General features: G+C 40.2%; 1 protein-coding gene across 17 annotated transcripts in view; it reads left to right on the top strand.

Moving 5' to 3' along the window:
- mical3a (microtubule associated monooxygenase, calponin and LIM domain containing 3a) overlaps nt 1-17,969 on the top strand; it is a 74,977-nt gene that overhangs the window by 12,733 nt on the left and 44,275 nt on the right. For 10 of the 17 annotated variants that reach the window (XM_088299142.1, XM_088299145.1, XM_088299141.1 and 7 more), the window contains exons 1-8: nt 4,916-5,116; nt 14,785-15,198; nt 15,548-15,755; nt 15,885-16,001; nt 16,103-16,204; nt 16,429-16,584; nt 16,881-16,981; nt 17,660-17,917. In XM_088299142.1, coding sequence (XP_088155268.1) covers nt 14,920-15,198; nt 15,548-15,755; nt 15,885-16,001; nt 16,103-16,204; nt 16,429-16,584; nt 16,881-16,981; nt 17,660-17,917 — 1,221 coding nt within the window. In that variant the 5' untranslated portion in view covers nt 4,916-5,116; nt 14,785-14,919. Of the gene's footprint in view, nt 1-4,914; nt 5,117-14,784; nt 15,199-15,547; nt 15,756-15,884; nt 16,002-16,102; nt 16,205-16,428; nt 16,585-16,880; nt 16,982-17,659; nt 17,918-17,969 lie in introns of those variants that run through there. The other 7 variants (XM_088299153.1, XM_088299152.1, XM_088299151.1 and 4 more) reach the window with 3 other exon arrangements.

Here is a 17,969-nt window from a genome sequence, read left to right as displayed (position 1 = left end):
AGGGTGGGGATATTCATCAGTTGAGAGCAAAGAGCATACTGTATTTGAGCACACGTGACATGTGAGATGAGCTATTAGAAGTGACTCAGAGCATTCAGCAAGCCACAAAGTCAGTCAGTCAATTGGAATTATCCCTGACCATCCAGTGCTCCACTTGAGGTTTTAAACGCAACCCCGCCCGGAGAAAAAAACAAAACAATCAATAACAGCAACAACAACAAAAAACACCTATTGTGTCTGTGTTCTTTCAGGCAGACCAAGGAGGATCCCTCCCATATGTGAACTGGTGGGTGTATGACATCACCACCACACTCTTCTCCTTGCCTCTATACACTCTTTGCATATGACCAATCAGCATACAGTCCAGTCACGTGTTTATCACCCCCCCCCCCCCCGTTTGGTAACCATGACAACGAGCACTGGTCCAGGCAGCATCTTGCGGTGATGAATAGAGGAAGGAAGAAGGAGGAAGAGATCAAAAGGAAAGGGGTAATGGAAAAAAGGATCTAATCCAAGCTGGAATATTTTTAGGGCTGCTGCTCAGAACAGTAAGTTCTGTACTTAATTTTATTCGCCTGTTGATATATACAGAGGCCATTGTCATGTGTGTTTGGTAACGTGACCTGACAGATGCCGGTGAAGATTTCCGGAATGACATCACGTTGAGTCCTTTGTTGTGTGTTCAGCCAGCCTCACCTTGCCTAGACAAGCTTTTGTCTGCATGCTTCATTCACCCTCCGCAGATCATCGGTGAATGGCTGATGGCAAACAATGAGAGGCATGGTGTGAAGCGTTTAGAGCAATTAGGGCTGCTTTCATAATGTTCGTTCTGTATTGTAAAGTCCTCAAAAGCTATTCCAATCTAGGCGTTTGCAATAGTTATCCTTCCAACAAAATATACCACTAATGTTTTGCCAACATTGTCTCTGTCATCATATATGTTGAGCAGAATACTTAAATACAGGGCTCAGGGAAACTTTTTTACGAGGAGCACAGTGGCCCCTGACCTGGAATTTTAGGGGCACAAGATTTAGGGGCTCACATAATAGATTGACTTGTGTAAATGTTGACATTTCCACAAAGTTTTACTGCATTAGTGATAAATGGGCTGATGTGTGGGGCAAGGGTTTGTCAGTAACAAAAAATATTCAATATTAATTAAAAACAAATGTACTGGTCTCACATATGCGAGTAGATGAAAGATTTACTCGACTGTCTCAAATAGGCGCAGTTTGGAGCACTGTAGTGGTCTGTAATATTCAACCTATATCACTAATTGGTTAGACAAAGCATAGCTCAAAAACCTATGACGAATAAATTTAATGGAATTGTCTCTTGCCTGAATGGAGGCCACAATAGGGTCTGTCGGTATCCGCGGAGGGACAGCCCAACGTGGTAACCGGGTCCCCCTCACGAGAGGGTCCCAATCGATATAGTTGGGCTCGTCTCGACACACTGCATGAGTTCCTCTTGAGATGCCTTGGACTGATTTTCACTCTAAAATTGCCCGTGGTGAAAGGCACCACACAAGGGCGGGCATACATAATGCAGTGCCTGTACGTTGGGTGGCCCGTCTTTGGGTGGGGAAACCGGTCCTGTTGTTTGTGACAATGCATCATACAGCGGTTCAGGGTATCCACCCTATTTGGAGTAGGTGCTGGAGGGCATTCCCGCTCGGGGGCTCCCTGCTTAGGCCGCTCCAACCGCGACACAACCCTGGATAAACTGAAAACGGATGGATGTAAATTGACAGTGGATGTGATTGTGAGTGAGGTCTTTATACCCTGTGATTGACTGACATATCTGAGTTCATAGTGGCAATATATGACGGTATAGATTAGTTATTTGAGAGGTCAAGCATAGGTCAACAAGTTTACAAGTTCGCTGTTTCATGTAAATCTTGTACATCAATCAATTTTCCTAAATTTAAACTGTATCCTGTTCAATGTTGCTGACGGTGTTGTGGTGCTCTGCAGAATGGTGCCCGTGCCCGGCAACTAGCTGGCTGCCAGTTCAGGGTGTAGTCGACCTCTCGCCCAAAGTCAGCTGGGTTAGGCTCCAGCATCTTCCTGCGACGCTGTACAGGATGAGCGGTGTTGAAGATGATGCAGAATCCTGTTCTGGCTTGTGGAAAAATGATTCTCATCAGCTGACCTTGGGGAAAAAGGCAAAGAAAAATAAATCATGACTTACAAATGGAGAAGGATCCCTAGAACAAAATTCCCCCAGTCAACCCCCCCCCCAACCCCCCCACCCCACTCCTCTTTCTGCATTAAGTCCCTTCCATTTTAACCTCTCCTTTCACATGTGCAGAATCCCTGTGGGATTTGTTTAATTAGCTCACCTAAATAGAGCATCAAGATGAAGACCTCTCTTATAAAATGTTCTTGAGGTTCTGAAATGAGTTAATAAGCGAAACCTCTTCCGAAGGCCAATTCCTACTCAATGTCTGCATTAAGAATAATTTTGATTTAGTCTCATGCCATATTCAATTTTCTGAAGATGGCGATTGTTTAATGATCAGATTTATTTTGTGAACCAACCAACTCGTGTTAGTCAGCACTCACAAATGCTGTGGGTAGGTGGGATGAACAATATTATTGACAGTGATGTATGATGATACAGTGAGGACTCATCACACACCCGAATCTTCTTGGCCCTCTTCTCACTCCCGTGCATGAATTTGTGGCTAACATTAGGACCACTGACAAAAATTCTGAAGGGTTCAGAAAAGACGCTTAATATTGCAAAACCATTGCATAGTTGGCACACTCCAGAAACAAGTCACAACACTTGATTGCAACTCACTTGCGCTAGTGTCCACACATGTGTGAATGAAATAACAACTTCCCCATATAAAAAAAATTGCATATTTGACATTTTCTTTCGACTTTGTGATCGCCAGCCCCGGGACTGTGGGTGGGCCGGATACAGTCTCTGGTACTTTTCCCAAGTCTGAGCTAACATTACCTCCGTCCCCTCAAGGTCCTGTATTATCCTAACGTTAAATTAATACCCACCTACCAGTCGTACTTTACTTCCCGCTCACTCTGCCCCTCCGTTTCCCTGCCAAAAAACCTCTCCCTGTCGGCTCTGGCTGTCTTCACACGAAACCTGCTGCTGCTGGAGCAGAGCTGTCAACAGTTCCTCTAGCGAACATGTCTGAGCTCTCACCATGTTTTGCTTCAATTATAGTGAGATTCTTGAGTATTTTTGCACGTAACTCGGGATGGGCAACTGCGGCCAATGAGCACATTCTGACACCCTGCAATAGAAGTTTTTATTGTTGAGGTGTCTTACAAACCCTCCAAATTCTTCAGAAAGCACTAATAATATCCAGTAGCACTGATGAAATATTGTGGGACTCTCCAGCATTTAATATCCCATCCATTTTTGCTTTGCTTGCTCCATTTTGTAACGCCTTCTACACACATGCTCAACACTGTGAAATTAGTGAGAATTACAAAGAGCAGATCAACAGAAATAAGTAGGCCAGTCCTGGCCCACTTGGTCAAATTATTAAACACATCATATTGCAGTGTTATGATATAGTAAATGTCGATAGAACATAAGAATAGCACTGGGCACAATCCTAAAAATGCAAACCACTGTTGACTGCAATTAGATGATGTTTTAAACAAAACCAACTGCGCTACACAATCTATTTTAAGAGTGGATCTATCACATCTCTGGCTGTGATAGTACATTATGACTATTGCTGGTATCAATAAACATAATAATACTGGGTTGCTAGTCCACCCATGCCCACATCCTTCACTGTGAGCTCCCTGGGTGAGGCTGTTCCACATGAACCATTGACCTTTTCCTCTGAAGGAGTCAGCACACTTATAAAGATAAACTTTATAGCTTTAAATGTCATTTTAATTTACTCGTTGGATTTCTGCAAGACAGATGTGTGAAGTATTTTCTCTACAGCAGGAGTGCACGTCTTGAATGCTCATACTAGAATAGGACAAAATGCCTTTGGGGAGGTGTCTCTCATGTCACTGTTCTTCAAGCTATGCATTGCTATTTTAAAGTGATTGTTTGAAACTTGCAATTTTCCCAGGTTGTAATCTATAATCTGCAGTGTTTTTTTTCCTCCACTTTGGCAACTGCAGCTTTCAACCACAAGCGACTCCGATCGATAGAAAACCGTCACATGAGCTTTGGACTGCTGCCTGAGATTCCATGAAGGGGAATCTACATTAAGAGATTTGCATCTAAGAGACATAACTAAGAGATAGAAAACAAAGATTTGAATAAATATTCACAATTTAGCAGCATATACAAGGTAGTTAGAAAACCATCATATGGGCTTTGGACTGCTGCCAGAGATTCCATGAAGGGGAATTTACATTAAGAGATTCACATCTAAGAGTCATAACTAAGAGATAAAAACAAATATTTTAATAAATATTCACAATTGAGTAGCACTTTCCAAGATACTATATTATTAGTAATAAAGTCATTACAATAACAACCATAATGATAATAATGATCATTGATTTCTTATTATTAATTTGCACGGTGTATTAGTAGTCTTCTTCTATTATGGCTGTGAGTTCTTCTCTATTTATCATTAATATATACAATGTGGTGATTAAGCATGTGTTACTTCAATCGCCTGTTTTCCTCCGGCTATTTCTTTAATATGTCACCCTGACTCTGAGCGGTGTTTGCGTCACGTTGCCATAGACCAATCGGATTAGACGGTGTTATAACGTGTTGGTTTGCTCCAGTGGAAGAAGCTGTTTTAGACTATACCTTTAAAAATTCACAAGGAGAATGTGAGTATTCCTTTTATTTTGTTGAACGCAAAACGTCAAATTTTCATCACAATGAAGTCGAGTATCACTCAATAGTATGTTGACGTGTTGTTATTTATATCCTTAATCCGTCACCCCCTCCTTGTTGCTATGATGGTTTGGACCGATTTGCCTCTGTCTGTTTCAAGTTGCGCCTTCTCATCTGCGCCTGTTCGGCTGCGTCTTGTGGCCTCCGCCAACCTTGTCCACTCACACTGTGGCGTTTCGCGAGGGAATTTGGACTAACTAGCAAACATGGCCTCTTTGCCGCGACGCGCCATTGGATAATAAATACACAAGTGGTGCAGGTAAGAGCGGCTGTTCCTTGCTGTAGCCTGACAGCATGCACGTTCACGACATTCTTTATGGTTCTTCGAACTGCACCTTCTCACACGTTTGCCATCGTCACGCTCTGTTTATTTCATAAACGCGACAAACAACGCGAGGATACTGGGCAGAGAAAGTTGACAGCATTTCAATGAAAGGTGCAGACGTGCAGAAATGATCGTCGCTAATGTACTGTTGGCTTTCGGTTGTTCTGAGGCGGGACAGGCACAGCACAGGCTGCTTTAGCTCATGTAACACATTGGGTGGCTGCTGCGGTGTTATTCACGCTAGATCTCTTCTAGTGACACATGCTTCATTTGTGAATGCGGTAATGGCCTAATTATTATTTGGTCAATGACTTGACGCATGAGTCATCGCCGGTGTGACAATATACTGTACATTACATGCATAGTGTAATTGCCTTTTTGTTGTTAGTAGTTATACGCCACTTTTTAACTACATTACGAAGTGTATTTTTTTCTGACAATCAAACCTAAACTTGGAAGGACATTCATTCCTTGGATTTTGTTATATTCTGTAAGTGTACTTGCTCTCGGAGCTGGACATTAACACAATAATAAAAACAAACGTCATCTATGTGCACATTCTTTGGTTGCTATTTGTAGCTGATAATTTAATATAGTTTTATTAGGGCCCGAGCAGCGAGGTCCCTATTGTTTTTGTAGAAATTATTATTATTATTATTATTATTTTCTATTTTCCGATTGTTCGATGGAATTTTTGACCCCCTAAACAATCACGAAAACTCACCAAACTTGGCAGTCTCATCGGACATGGGTGAAAAATTTTATATTTTAGCGTCGTTACAACGACGCAAACAAAATGGCTCTCTAGCGCCAACTAGAGTGGGAAACATCCAAGGAAATCCTGGCCCGTTTGACGTAGGCCTCCGAAAATTGCCAGGCACGTGTATTACCCCGAGATGTACATATAATTTCTTTGACAACAATACTTTATAATGAACAGGAAGTGAGTTATGAATTTTTGAAAGTCCAAATTTTTAAACGTTTACTGGGGTCATTCTTTTGCAGACCTAGGACAAACACTGGTACAAAAATCTTCAGTTTCCGAAATATTATATGACGGGGGCGGGTCTTCAAAGTTTTCATTGAACATTTCCTTCGCCGCAATGGACCAAATGCTTAATAACTCCAGTGCACATGCTGCTAAAAATCCAAAACATCACATGGACATAAAGAGTCGGTAGCCAAAGACACCTATATGTTTATATATATATTTTAACAAAGCCGATTGAAAATTTGTCAGAATAGCCTCAAGACGTTGATCTTAGCCTAAGCCGAATTTTGTGACTTTTCTGCAAAGGGCGTAGCCATTACGGTGCCGCAAAAATGTATTCATCTCAGTGGCAACAAAAGCTACCGTAACATGAATAAGATGATCCTAACTTCTAGAAATTTTTCAAATTTGAGGATAGTCCAACCCTGAAGACATCTACCAACTTATTTTTCATCGTAGTGGTAGCGCCACTTACTGTTTCAAGCAAATACAAGTTATTTTTGTTGATATTTTTCTCAGAGTAGTTTAACAAGTTCTCTAATTTTGCGGTTCTATATTTGAATGAAAACTCACGAAGCTTTGCATCCAAATCAGGCCTGGCAAATTAATCAATATTTTATTAGTTTGTCGTTTGATTTTTTTTAAAATGGCTCGCTATCGCCACCTCGAACATTTGATGAAAAAAACAGCCCCGGATCTGTGTTTCATCAAACTTTTTGAAAATTTGATGAAGCATGTACAAAGCCAAGACATATTACGAAGTGTCTGGGAGCCACATTCTAAATTGACAGGAAGTCGGCCATTTTGAATTTACTTCAAACATTGACGAGGTTTTGACAACAAAAACTGCTCTAACTTTAACCCCACAAAAATTCCTCGTGAAGATTCCTCACGTAATTTCTCGTAAATATTTCACATTTCCAACGTGCCGGTACCCCAACGTTGCCAGGGTTGCGAGGGCCCTATATCGCTGCTCGCAGCTCTAGTTTACTTATGGAATTTAATTCCGAAAAAAAGCCTCATAGGTTCCCACTCACTTCTTAGGGTGCATTAATAAATATGTAGGAACCTCTTGGTTGGCATTAAAAATGTTTAGGAACCTCCTAGGTTTCATTCGCAAATGTGTAGATTTCGTTTGTTGATTGATTTCACATTTGATTGAGATGTGATCAAGAGAACTGGCATTTCAGCTCAGATTGTCTATATTAGATTGATATATACTATACATACATTAACAGACAATTGTTAAGTCAGTCTGCTAATTAGAATGGAAGATCTTGACATACTGAACAAGGTCACCCCATGTCTCTGTTAATTGATGCCGCATCCGTTCTCTTGATTAGTACATTAGTCATTACATTCCATCGTTGATTTTTTTTTGTTCGAAAATTTTGTAGCAGTTACACTCTGCAATCAAATGGTTTTGTTGGGTACGCAGACCTTTATTAGCATCTACTGTACAATTTTCCAAGACTATTTTAGAATTAGGGATGCCCCAATCACATTTTTTTTCTTGAATGAATCACCCTGGCTGGATCATTCCTTTAATTAGCGATTGAACTTTTTCAGGATGACGTTGCGTTGTTGACGTTGGCAGCAATATAGACATCCCAAACACACACTGCAAGACGAGTCAAGTCAGCTGTTACACCCCAACATGTTGCCAGGAACAATTTCCAAAATAAAAACATACCAAGGCATTGATGTCCATATATTATTTGGTAAATTTATGTTTATTTTGACGCTGGCCTTCTCACCGTGTTGGCGCCGTGTTACTGTAATGCGTAGCTTCGGTTGCTTTGAATTCTTCCTGAGTGTACATGTAAATAAGCAGGTGCTCGAGGCAGAAAAAAAATCTTCAAGCATTTTTTTTCTAAACCAAGTTGCTCAAATTACTTGAATGCTCGTTTCATCCCTAATTAAGTCGATTTATCGCCCAGAACTAACAGTATCAAAATTTTGATTAATCCCCTCTTGCTCGGGATTACATTTACATCCTGGTCGTTTCCCATGCCATCTAGGTCAAAAGTATGCCATTAAGTTAAACGCATTCCTGAGAGTAGGCCAATGAGTGTTTACATTTTGCTAGTCTGCTGACCCTTGAACATTGTAAGAGAGCTCTGGGGTCTTGCTTTTCCTTCTGCGAGTGATGAATGACACTGATGATCTGTGCACTATTCACAACTTCCATATGATGTATGCACAATTTGGACATGTTTTATTATTCCTTGTATAGCTTTAAAACATTTTCTTACATGTTACATTTTTTGGGACGGCAAAGATGCAATATTTTCTAAATAATTCCATAGTATTGTTTTATAGGGTAAAGAATAAAGTTCCCGTAATTAAATATATATATTTTTTTAATTATCTGAATGTTAGTTGTGTGCAATCTAAGCCAGGAGTGTCAAGATACAGTCCTGGAGGGTCGTTGTCCTGCATGCTTTCGATCTCTCCCGCCTGCAACCCACCTGATTCAAATGATCAGCTCGTCTGCAAACTCTGAGGAAGCCTGATAAGTCTCTTTCTCATTTTAATCTGGTGTGTTGCAGCTGGGAGAGATGGAAAACATGCTGGACACTGGCCCTCGAGGACTGGAGTTTGACACTCCTGGTCGAACCTAATTCTTATGAAAGCTCAAAAGCATGTTGCCTTTAATAACAATGTCTGACTTTTTGTTTAGCAATGTAAGAATGTAAAGTAGGGGGGACCCAATCCGGCATTTGTATCAGATATCAGTCCGATATATATATATCATGTGTACTTAGAAAGCTCATATTTTTTCGCTTGCTGATTAGTCTGATTCATTTGAAACTTCAGGTGGCCTAAAACGCTTACTAATTCTGCCGCCGTTAACCTTTCTCGCCTGGCATGTTTTAGAATGACTGTTTCCTCAGCAAAAGATGAAGCCGTTTTCTGGATCCCCCTTTTCCCTTCCTTTTAGACCACAATTACTTTTTAGCTCCTTGTGGGTTTTCGGATCATGTCCTCTTACATATGCTGCTCAGCCCACAGTGAGCCTCCTTAAGTCTGGGGTGCACAATTCAATTGAATACAATGCAAGGATGTGAAGAACACCCTTCTGGTATAATATTGCTCTTAGTAACTTTATACCATAACGGTAAGCTGTATTTTATCAAAGTTAATTAAATGTAGAGGTCTTGAAACAGGTGGTTACTTTGCCCGACAGTCTTATTGACTGAGCTAATCGTACCATATTGTGTGTCTTTACCCAGCTGATTATTGATATACTTGCTTGTTGTCGTCATCAGGTTTCACTGATCATTAGATATCTGACCGGGACCCCTGTTGACTTAGAATGGAAGGTTCTGCAATGAAATCAAGCTGACATTTGGCTAAAGAATGTGGCTTGTAACTGAGGGATCTCACTTTCCATTTCCCAGTGCTGCATGGATGAAGAAGACATCTTAAGCTTTAGACCTGTCCATGTGCGACAGCCTTCTTTATTTTATGTTCGGTGCGGATTATTGCATAGATTATATGGCATGATTAAGATTTATTTTAGCATTGTGCATTGAACCCTGTGAAACATCTCGGTTGACAGTTTGCAACTGTTTCATTACAAATTAAGGCCGCATTTAGGACCAGTAATACTGATCCGAATGTCTAGTCAAATTGTATTTTAGTTGTTTATCATTTAAACTTTCATTACCTTTAATTAGAGACAATTCACACATAAACTCTACATACATAAGTGCTTTTCTAATGAGTGTATTTTTTTTATTTTACATTGCCAGAGATAATGATCACTATTTTTCATATCTGACTGTCTTCAAATTGATGTCATCTGAGCAGCTTGCTTCGCCCACGCACCAGATTAGGGATAGCAATTGGTGATGTGATGAGATTATGGCATGTACCAAGCCATCGTTTTATGTCCCCACAGTGCTTTCCATTGAAATTCGATTGCATCAGACACATATTTAAGCTATGGAAAAGCAATATGTTGTTATGCCATTTTCCTTTCATGTTATAAAATATTGTTAAAAAGAAATAACTTCCCTTTTCCGTACCCAGAATGCATTGCGTGGCGCAATACATTTAATGAATAAAATTAGTACTAATTACTAGTTATTACTAGTTACTAATCATTGTCATATCTTTTTTTTAATTACCAGTAGTTGAATGCATTGTATTTAACAGATTTGTTTCATTTATGTTGTACGATGTTTTTATTTTAAAAATGATCTGCAAACATTGGCTATTTGGCCAATTATTTTGTCCGATGTCCGAAGGGCCATAATGGACCAATTAATCGGTTGGGCCCAGGTGGAAACATGGACTGTTTTTGTCATGGACATGTTTGACCTCCGTGTGGGGAATCAGTATATGAGACAGTATTTCATTCACTTTAGTGTGGGCATACCCAATCACACACTTATGTGGCAACATCGCTGTATCGAAAATAAATACCATGTAGGGGGGGCGGAAGTGATTAATTAAATCACCCTTTTGTTATTTGATCATTCATCATCATGATGATACATATCACCTTTGTGTCGTTGCATGCATTTGCTGCACTGAATGTCAGGATATTGCTTTTATCTGAACATATTCATACTTCTCAACTACAACCAATAAACTGTCCTTTCATGCGGTATTGTAAGCTACAAACTTTTTTTTGGAAACCGAATGGCTGAACTGGGTTTTGTCTCTGTTGCATATATCCATCCATTATCTAAGCCGCTTCTCCTCACAAGGGTCGCAGGGGTGTTGGAGCCTAGTCCAGCCGTCTTCGGGCAGTAGGCGGGGTACACCCTGAACGCCAGCCAATCGCAGTGTGTTGCATATAGTCTTACATTACACGTCCCAGCTCAGTGGGAAGATTGGAGTGTGCGGGTAACCAGATCCATGACATTGTGTTGTAGCAGTCTCTGCAGTGAGCTAATGCAAATAAGCAACACAGCAATCCACATGCATGAAGGATAGGGAGCAAGCAGTATGTGCTATTGATAGAAGCAGGACTGTGCGTCAGTGTTCCAGCTTACTTGCGCCATTCCTCTTGTGGTTTGGTCATTTTTGGCTACATAGTTGACATGCTTGCTCTTGCAATTTGAATCAAGGCTGAATATAATTTTTTTTTCACCAAATAACTGTTGTAAACTGTTGTCATTTTAGAGATGAAACTGTGTACATGTGTCATATCACGTTTATATCTTGTGTGTGTATTGTAACAAACACTATTTGTGATTTTAAAACATGCATTCATTAATTAAAGGGTGGTTGGATCCATTTGGCAAATGCAGTATGTCACACTTAAAATGCAAAATTAAATTACAAAAGTTAAACTAATCATGCAGGTGAGGTGGTCATGCTCATATAACTGGCTTCTTCGAAAGAGCATGCAGTTTTACATTCTGTATTAAATCATATTAAAGTAATTTTGTCAGAATATTGTGCTCATCACTGAATGTGTTTTTGGCGCTGGTGCAATGTGAATGAGGTTTGATCAGGTCACACACCTCACGCGATCAAATAATAAAAACTGATTAGAAAATCTATAACTCAGGCAGCCGTTGAGATGACTGGAGGTGTGATCAGCCTCCTCCCCCCCGCCACTCACTCTGTACGCACGTCAGCACGCGTCAGCCTTGGGCCACCCTTGGACTTGACTGGGTCACGCCTCTTTGGTGTTTGCACACATAATTTCCAGGTTATGCATGATGGGTGTGTCAGAAATCTGGACGGGAGAACTGACATACTTTGAAAATGTGCAAGGCTGTCATGTAAAAAAAAAAAAATACTTAAGCGTGAATGTGAGAATATGGTCCGTAATATAATTGAATATGAATAATTGTGATTATAATATTAGTCAATATAGTCATGATTATTAGTTTAGCCGTTGAATTTTAACCCAGTCATCATTTTGGCTCCCATGATTAAATTCAACCAATCATGTGCGATATTTATATTTAAAATGTGGGCTCTCCTGCATATCTAATAAATTCCCTCTAAACCAGTAGTCACCCAACAATCAGGGTGCAAACACATGGTTAAAGCTTAATTAAAATGCCAAAGTGCACTCTGCTGAGTCAGTCAGAGGAAAGTACAGCAATAATTGGAAATGAGGAGCATGATGGTGAGGAGCTCGTGCCTCAGAAGAGATCAACATTGTCACGGCTTGTTTCAAATTCATGGCAAGAGATGTTGAAAAAAGATAATAGTATATTTATTCAGCTAGCCCGTGGTAAATGTTCAATTCTTGTCTAAATGTAGTATTTTTTAAATGATCACTTATTCTAAAATTGTAATTGTTCATTAGAAAGTTTAATTTGCACTGGAACATTGTTGAACTAATACAGTACAGAGTACAGAATGTTTAGATGTGTTTGATGAAGCGAAATTACATATGTATATTTCTCAAACCTTTCTCTCAAATTTTATTGACCTGCTGTTTACGAGACAAGAATCATATTTTTACCATGGTGACCTACTATAAGTAATTTTCTGTGTAAATAAACCACTTCCAAGCTCTACATTAGTAGTTCAACTATTAGTTGAAGTAACGCCTGGGTGGAGCCCTGAACTGATTTCACTTCCATAATTCTCTGCTACAAGGTGCCCGTTTGTGAAGCTACTCAGTGTTTAGAAAGAAAATATTCTTCTTTCTTCTTGCAATTTGACAGTTAGATGAGAGGCGAAGGAGCAGAGTGACAATAGTACACTTGATCCCCAGGGTGCCCGCAGAGCATAGGCCAGGCAGGACACAATGCCATTTAAGGATACACGCCAATGCACTCAGTCAGCCTAGTCATTCCAGCTATTTTGAAACTGCGGTATTGGATAAACAGTTTTGTATATCATTACTACATTTGTGGTTTTACAGTGCCATTTCAAACCTTCATTGCAATCACGTATTGAAGCTTATAAACAATAACTAGGACTAAATCGTATGCATTTTCATGGACTAAGGAAGACGAGACGAAAATGTAGTTAACTGAATAAAGATTGGGCTAAAATTTTTAGCCCAATTTTAGTTCAAGACTAACTAGGAAAAAGGCAAATAAACTGGTCAATATAAAGATTAAATCAACCACTTGTGAATCATAATGTGCTTAGGACTGGACGACATAGCTGAAAAATATTTCACAATATAAACATTTAATTTCAGTCTATATTGATAATTACAATTGTTTTTTTTTCCCATTTAAAATAGAAAAATTATTTTCATTTAATTTGATTATACTTTATTTCTCTGCTAACCATCCTCCAAATTTACTTTTAAACCTTCAGTTATAGATATAAATGGACTGTCTGAAATAAGCACTCATTGTATCTTCCTGTTTGTTGATTTGTATCTTTATGTACCTTAATATATATTTAAAAAAATGCAAATTAATCATTTCAAAACTCATTAATGTGACCTACAACCTGTAGAACGTGAATGGAAAATTCTGAACTGTATGTGGTTGCACAGGGGTGCACATCCTCTTATACCTGGGAATCTGCCTGTATTCTGAATTTACCAATCACATTCAAACTCAGCTGCCACCATTAAAAGTGCCTCTGAATAATACAACCTGAATAACATGAAATAAAGTTCAGATTTTCTTGCCAAAAAAATAAAAATAATGACAAAAAATAAAAATAAATTAATGAAAGATATAATAAAGATATAAAAAAACAATTAACAAAACAAATATCAAGCGGAAAAATTATTATTGCAAATATCTGGTACTAATTTTCAAACGAATGTACACTGTTTTGTGTACACTGCAATGTTGTCTAAAAGGTGCACCATAAATTTGTGGACGCACTACCACAAAGCAGTATTATGGATAAAGTTAGATTACTATTCATTCAAAGTTCATTCAGTGTGAGTGGAAAAACTAATACTCTCTCAAATGAAAATGAAAATGAAATGTTGCATTAATTACCCAGTCCCACTGGATTCTGTGATGAAGCAGACGGTTCCATTCAGCTTTTTTTAGTGGATTACTTTCGACTGTGTCTCAGTCTGTACCGCACTTGGGCACCTAAACTTTCCTGTGTGTTTCCTGTTTGGGTTTGTGTTGGTACAAAGGCCTTCCTGTGTCTGGGACTTCCATTCCTAGAGAGAGAAGAGAGTTTTTGCAAGTCATGTCTGTGTATGAAAAGGACCTTGATATGTGGGGTGATCCAATATTAACATTGGTTGTTTGTCTTACCAGCTGATTTAGCTGTGAAGGTTCCTTGAGGTTTTCTACACGAAGCGAGTTCCATCAGTAACCTCTGACCATGGGAGGTTTTTCCACAAGAGTGGGAGATGTTATATTTGCAACAAGTGAATGCTTTCTTGTGTTTTTCACTTGTCATTTCTATTTGGTGTAATGGACATATTTTACATGAACCCATCTTGATAGAGAGCGCAAATTAACCAAATTACACAGACTGCTTGCATGGCATTGCTTGTTCTCCGCCCAAAAATATCTATAATATGGTGTTTTGTTCCCGTTTGTGTTGGATTTACTCATATTTAATTTATCCGGCTACTGGAAAGTTTACCAAGTCTGTTTCCCAGCTGTTCTCTTCAGCAACATATAATTATGAATCATGCGATACCACACATCAGAAGTTTCATTCAGTTTATTTCTCTTTCTTTTCCTGACAGAATGAGAACGCCTGAGGCAGATCGTTAGATACTTCCACTGGACAGAAAAACTGACATCATACAGGGCTGTGGTTGGACCCAAAGACCCCTGTTGGGGGGGTGAAGGGCCTTCTCAGCCTTGTGTGAGCCTGGACCATGGGGGATGGAGGCATCAGTGCAACCGGAGGAGAAGGGGTCATCCAATCCCATGTCCTGTTTGACAAATTTGTCCAGGCCACCACATGCAAGGGCACACTCAAGGCCTTCCAGGAGCTGTGTGATCACCTGGATGTCAAGCCCACCGAGTACAGGGTCTTTTACCACAGACTCAAATCCAAACTCAACTACTGGAAGGCCAAAGCACTTTGGGCCAAGTTAGACAAGAGAGCCAACCAGAAGGAGTATAAGAAGGGTCGTGCCTGTACCAACTCAAAGGTACCTCTCACGTTTCAAACACTACTGTATGAAGTGATTCCTCTGTGTTTGCGGTTTCAATATAATGATTGTTGATAACATACCATAGCTGGACATTCCTTCTCAACATCAGAGGTTTGTCCAGATTTGACCAAGGTCCAAGACCACAATGATCACCATGACATGGGCGTAATATAGAGTGGCCTTAAAAGTTGATATGAAACCCTTTGACAAGAGACTGTGTACCAGCTCGAGAACCAGTAAAAGTATCTTAAGAAAACCCCAAGACCTTTTTTACCCCGCTGATGCAATATGACATGTAACATAAAATTGTTGAGTTTAGTTTTTCAAATTTTTGCTTTAATGCTAGTGTCTGATCATTGGCGCGGGACCATGTGGCTTACGAACAGCCATCGAGCTTGCCTTCCTGGGTGCCAAAGTGGTGCTGCTGGAGAAGAGGGATGCCTTCTCCAGGAACAACGTGCTACACCTTTGGCCCTTCACCATTCAGGACCTCAGGGGCCTTGGGGCCAAGAAGTTCTATGGAAAGTTCTGCGCCGGTGCAATTGATCATATCAGTAAGTTGCCGAGAGCACAATGCGACTGTCCACTCAGGTTTTGAAGCGTTTGACTTATTTGCCTTTCATTAGTAAATTGTTGACTCAAGTGTTTGTAGGCGGGATTTTGTCATTGTCATTGTTTTGTAGGTATTCGTCAACTTCAGCTCATGCTGCTCAAAGTGGCTCTCCTCCTTGGCATTGAAATCCATGTCAACGTGGAGTTCAAAGGGCTTATTGAACCTCCCGAGGAGCAGGAGAGTGAAAGTGAGTCAAACTTTATAAGAAGGAAAAGTAACATTTGCTTTGGTTGAGGAACAGTTTCTGCAGTTTTTCAGTCTAATGTTGCATATTTTATGTGTTCTCAGGGATAGGCTGGAGGGCTGAGGTCCACCCCAGAACACACCCTGTCAATGAGTTGGAGTTTGACGTGATCATTGGAGCAGATGGAAGGAGAAACACACTGCCAGGTAAGTCGTCTTCTCCTTTTTCTCAAGCTATGAGCACATATTCTTGAACCAGTTAGACAACAAAAATGAATGTTATTTTTTATTACGTTTTTGAGAACGTAGAACCTTATTTGCTCTGTAGCTGTGTTTATAATAACCGTATGTTGATATAAAATCGTATTAATTTAAAAAACGATCAAAGGTTATTTCCACCTCTGTCTAAATCAATCCACTTTGTCATCTAGGTTTTCGACGTAAGGAGTTCCGCGGAAAACTCGCCATCGCCATCACAGCAAATTTCATCAACAGGAACACGACAGCAGAGGCTAAGGTTGAAGAAATCAGTGGAGTGGCCTTCATCTTCAATCAGAAGTTCTTTCAAGACCTCAGAGAAGCGACAGGTGTGAACTGCGGACAATTTCCCATTTTGTAAAGTAGAACACAACAACTCGGTATTTGGCATCGGCGCTCCAACTCTGCTCACCCTTTCTGATTTGTCAGTCCAATTATAAAGCTTTGATACCAGTTTTGTCCAAATTTTTGCTGACATGGCTATGTTCCCAGAGCTCAGTTATGTGCCCTGTGTCGCATAATTGCCTCTCTTGTCCTGCGCTGAAGGCATTGCAGACTGCTTTTGCAATGGGGTAACATTTTGTGTTTGGTATGTAACACTCCTTCTTTCAATTGCTCTTTTTAGGTATTGACCTGGAAAACATTGTCTACTACAAGGATGACACACACTACTTTGTGATGACTGCCAAAAAACAAAGCCTGCTGGAGAAAGGAGTCATTCTGCATGTGAGTGATCAAAAAGCAGATCGCGTGTGTTTGTGTGTGTTTGTCGTAGCGAATTGTCGAATATCATTAAAACGGTCTAGTAGACAGTAGCTTCACGCACGTACAGGCCAACACCGTTTCATTCTTCCAGTGCCGTTTCTTTTATCCAACAGTCTAATGGTCAAACCAAGCCAACTGCAGAGCAAGACTCAACTGTCAACTCAAGCACACTGACTTAATCTTTGTGCCACTTGCGATACAGACAGATTTCGTTCCTTTCCCTGGGTCACTTCCGCGGGAGAGCGCAAAAATACGTATTGTTTATGTTGCTTTAAGTGAAATAATGCCAAATAAAATGTTTTGGTTCTCCGCTTATTTTGGAGCATTGATTCCACCGTTACCACTTTTATCTGTTTGTAATGCTTACGCCATAGTAGTCGATCAGAATGTCTTTGCTATTGGGTGGAAACCTTGAAACCAGAGCCCTACTAATTGACCACTAACATGCAATTTAGGCGTTCGTGTGCACGTTTGTGTTCAGATTTAGGTATTCGCTATAAAAATATGTATTTTTTTTAGCAGTGTTGTATCACACAGGCCATGATTAGGCCATTGCACAAAGTAACTGGAAGAGAGTTCAATGTCGCTGTGATTTAGAAGTCATAATTGACCACTTGTTTTTTTTTGTTCCCCTTGTAGGACTATGCGGACACGGAGCAGCTGCTTTCCAGAGCAAACGTGGATCAGGTTGCGCTCTTGTCTTACGCTCGTGAGGCGGCGGATTTCTCAACCAACCACCAGCTGCCCACTCTGGATTTTGCAATCAACCACTACGGCCAACCTGATGTCGCCATGTTTGACTTCACCTGCATGTATGCATCGGAGAGTGCCGCCATGGTGCGTCAGCGCAGTGGCCACAAACTGCTGGTGGCGTTGGTGGGAGACAGCCTGTTGGAGGTGAGCGGTTTTTACAATGCTACTCATTTGTATTTGCTCTTCTCTGGCCATA

Source organism: Idiotropiscis lumnitzeri, chromosome 6 (assembly GCF_059441095.1).
Source record: "Idiotropiscis lumnitzeri isolate Australia: NSW breed Sydney's pygmy pipehorse chromosome 6, RoL_Ilum_1.0, whole genome shotgun sequence".
Taxonomy (NCBI): Eukaryota; Metazoa; Chordata; class Actinopteri; order Syngnathiformes; family Syngnathidae; genus Idiotropiscis; species Idiotropiscis lumnitzeri.
This window is presented reverse-complemented; position numbering and strand designations above follow the sequence as displayed.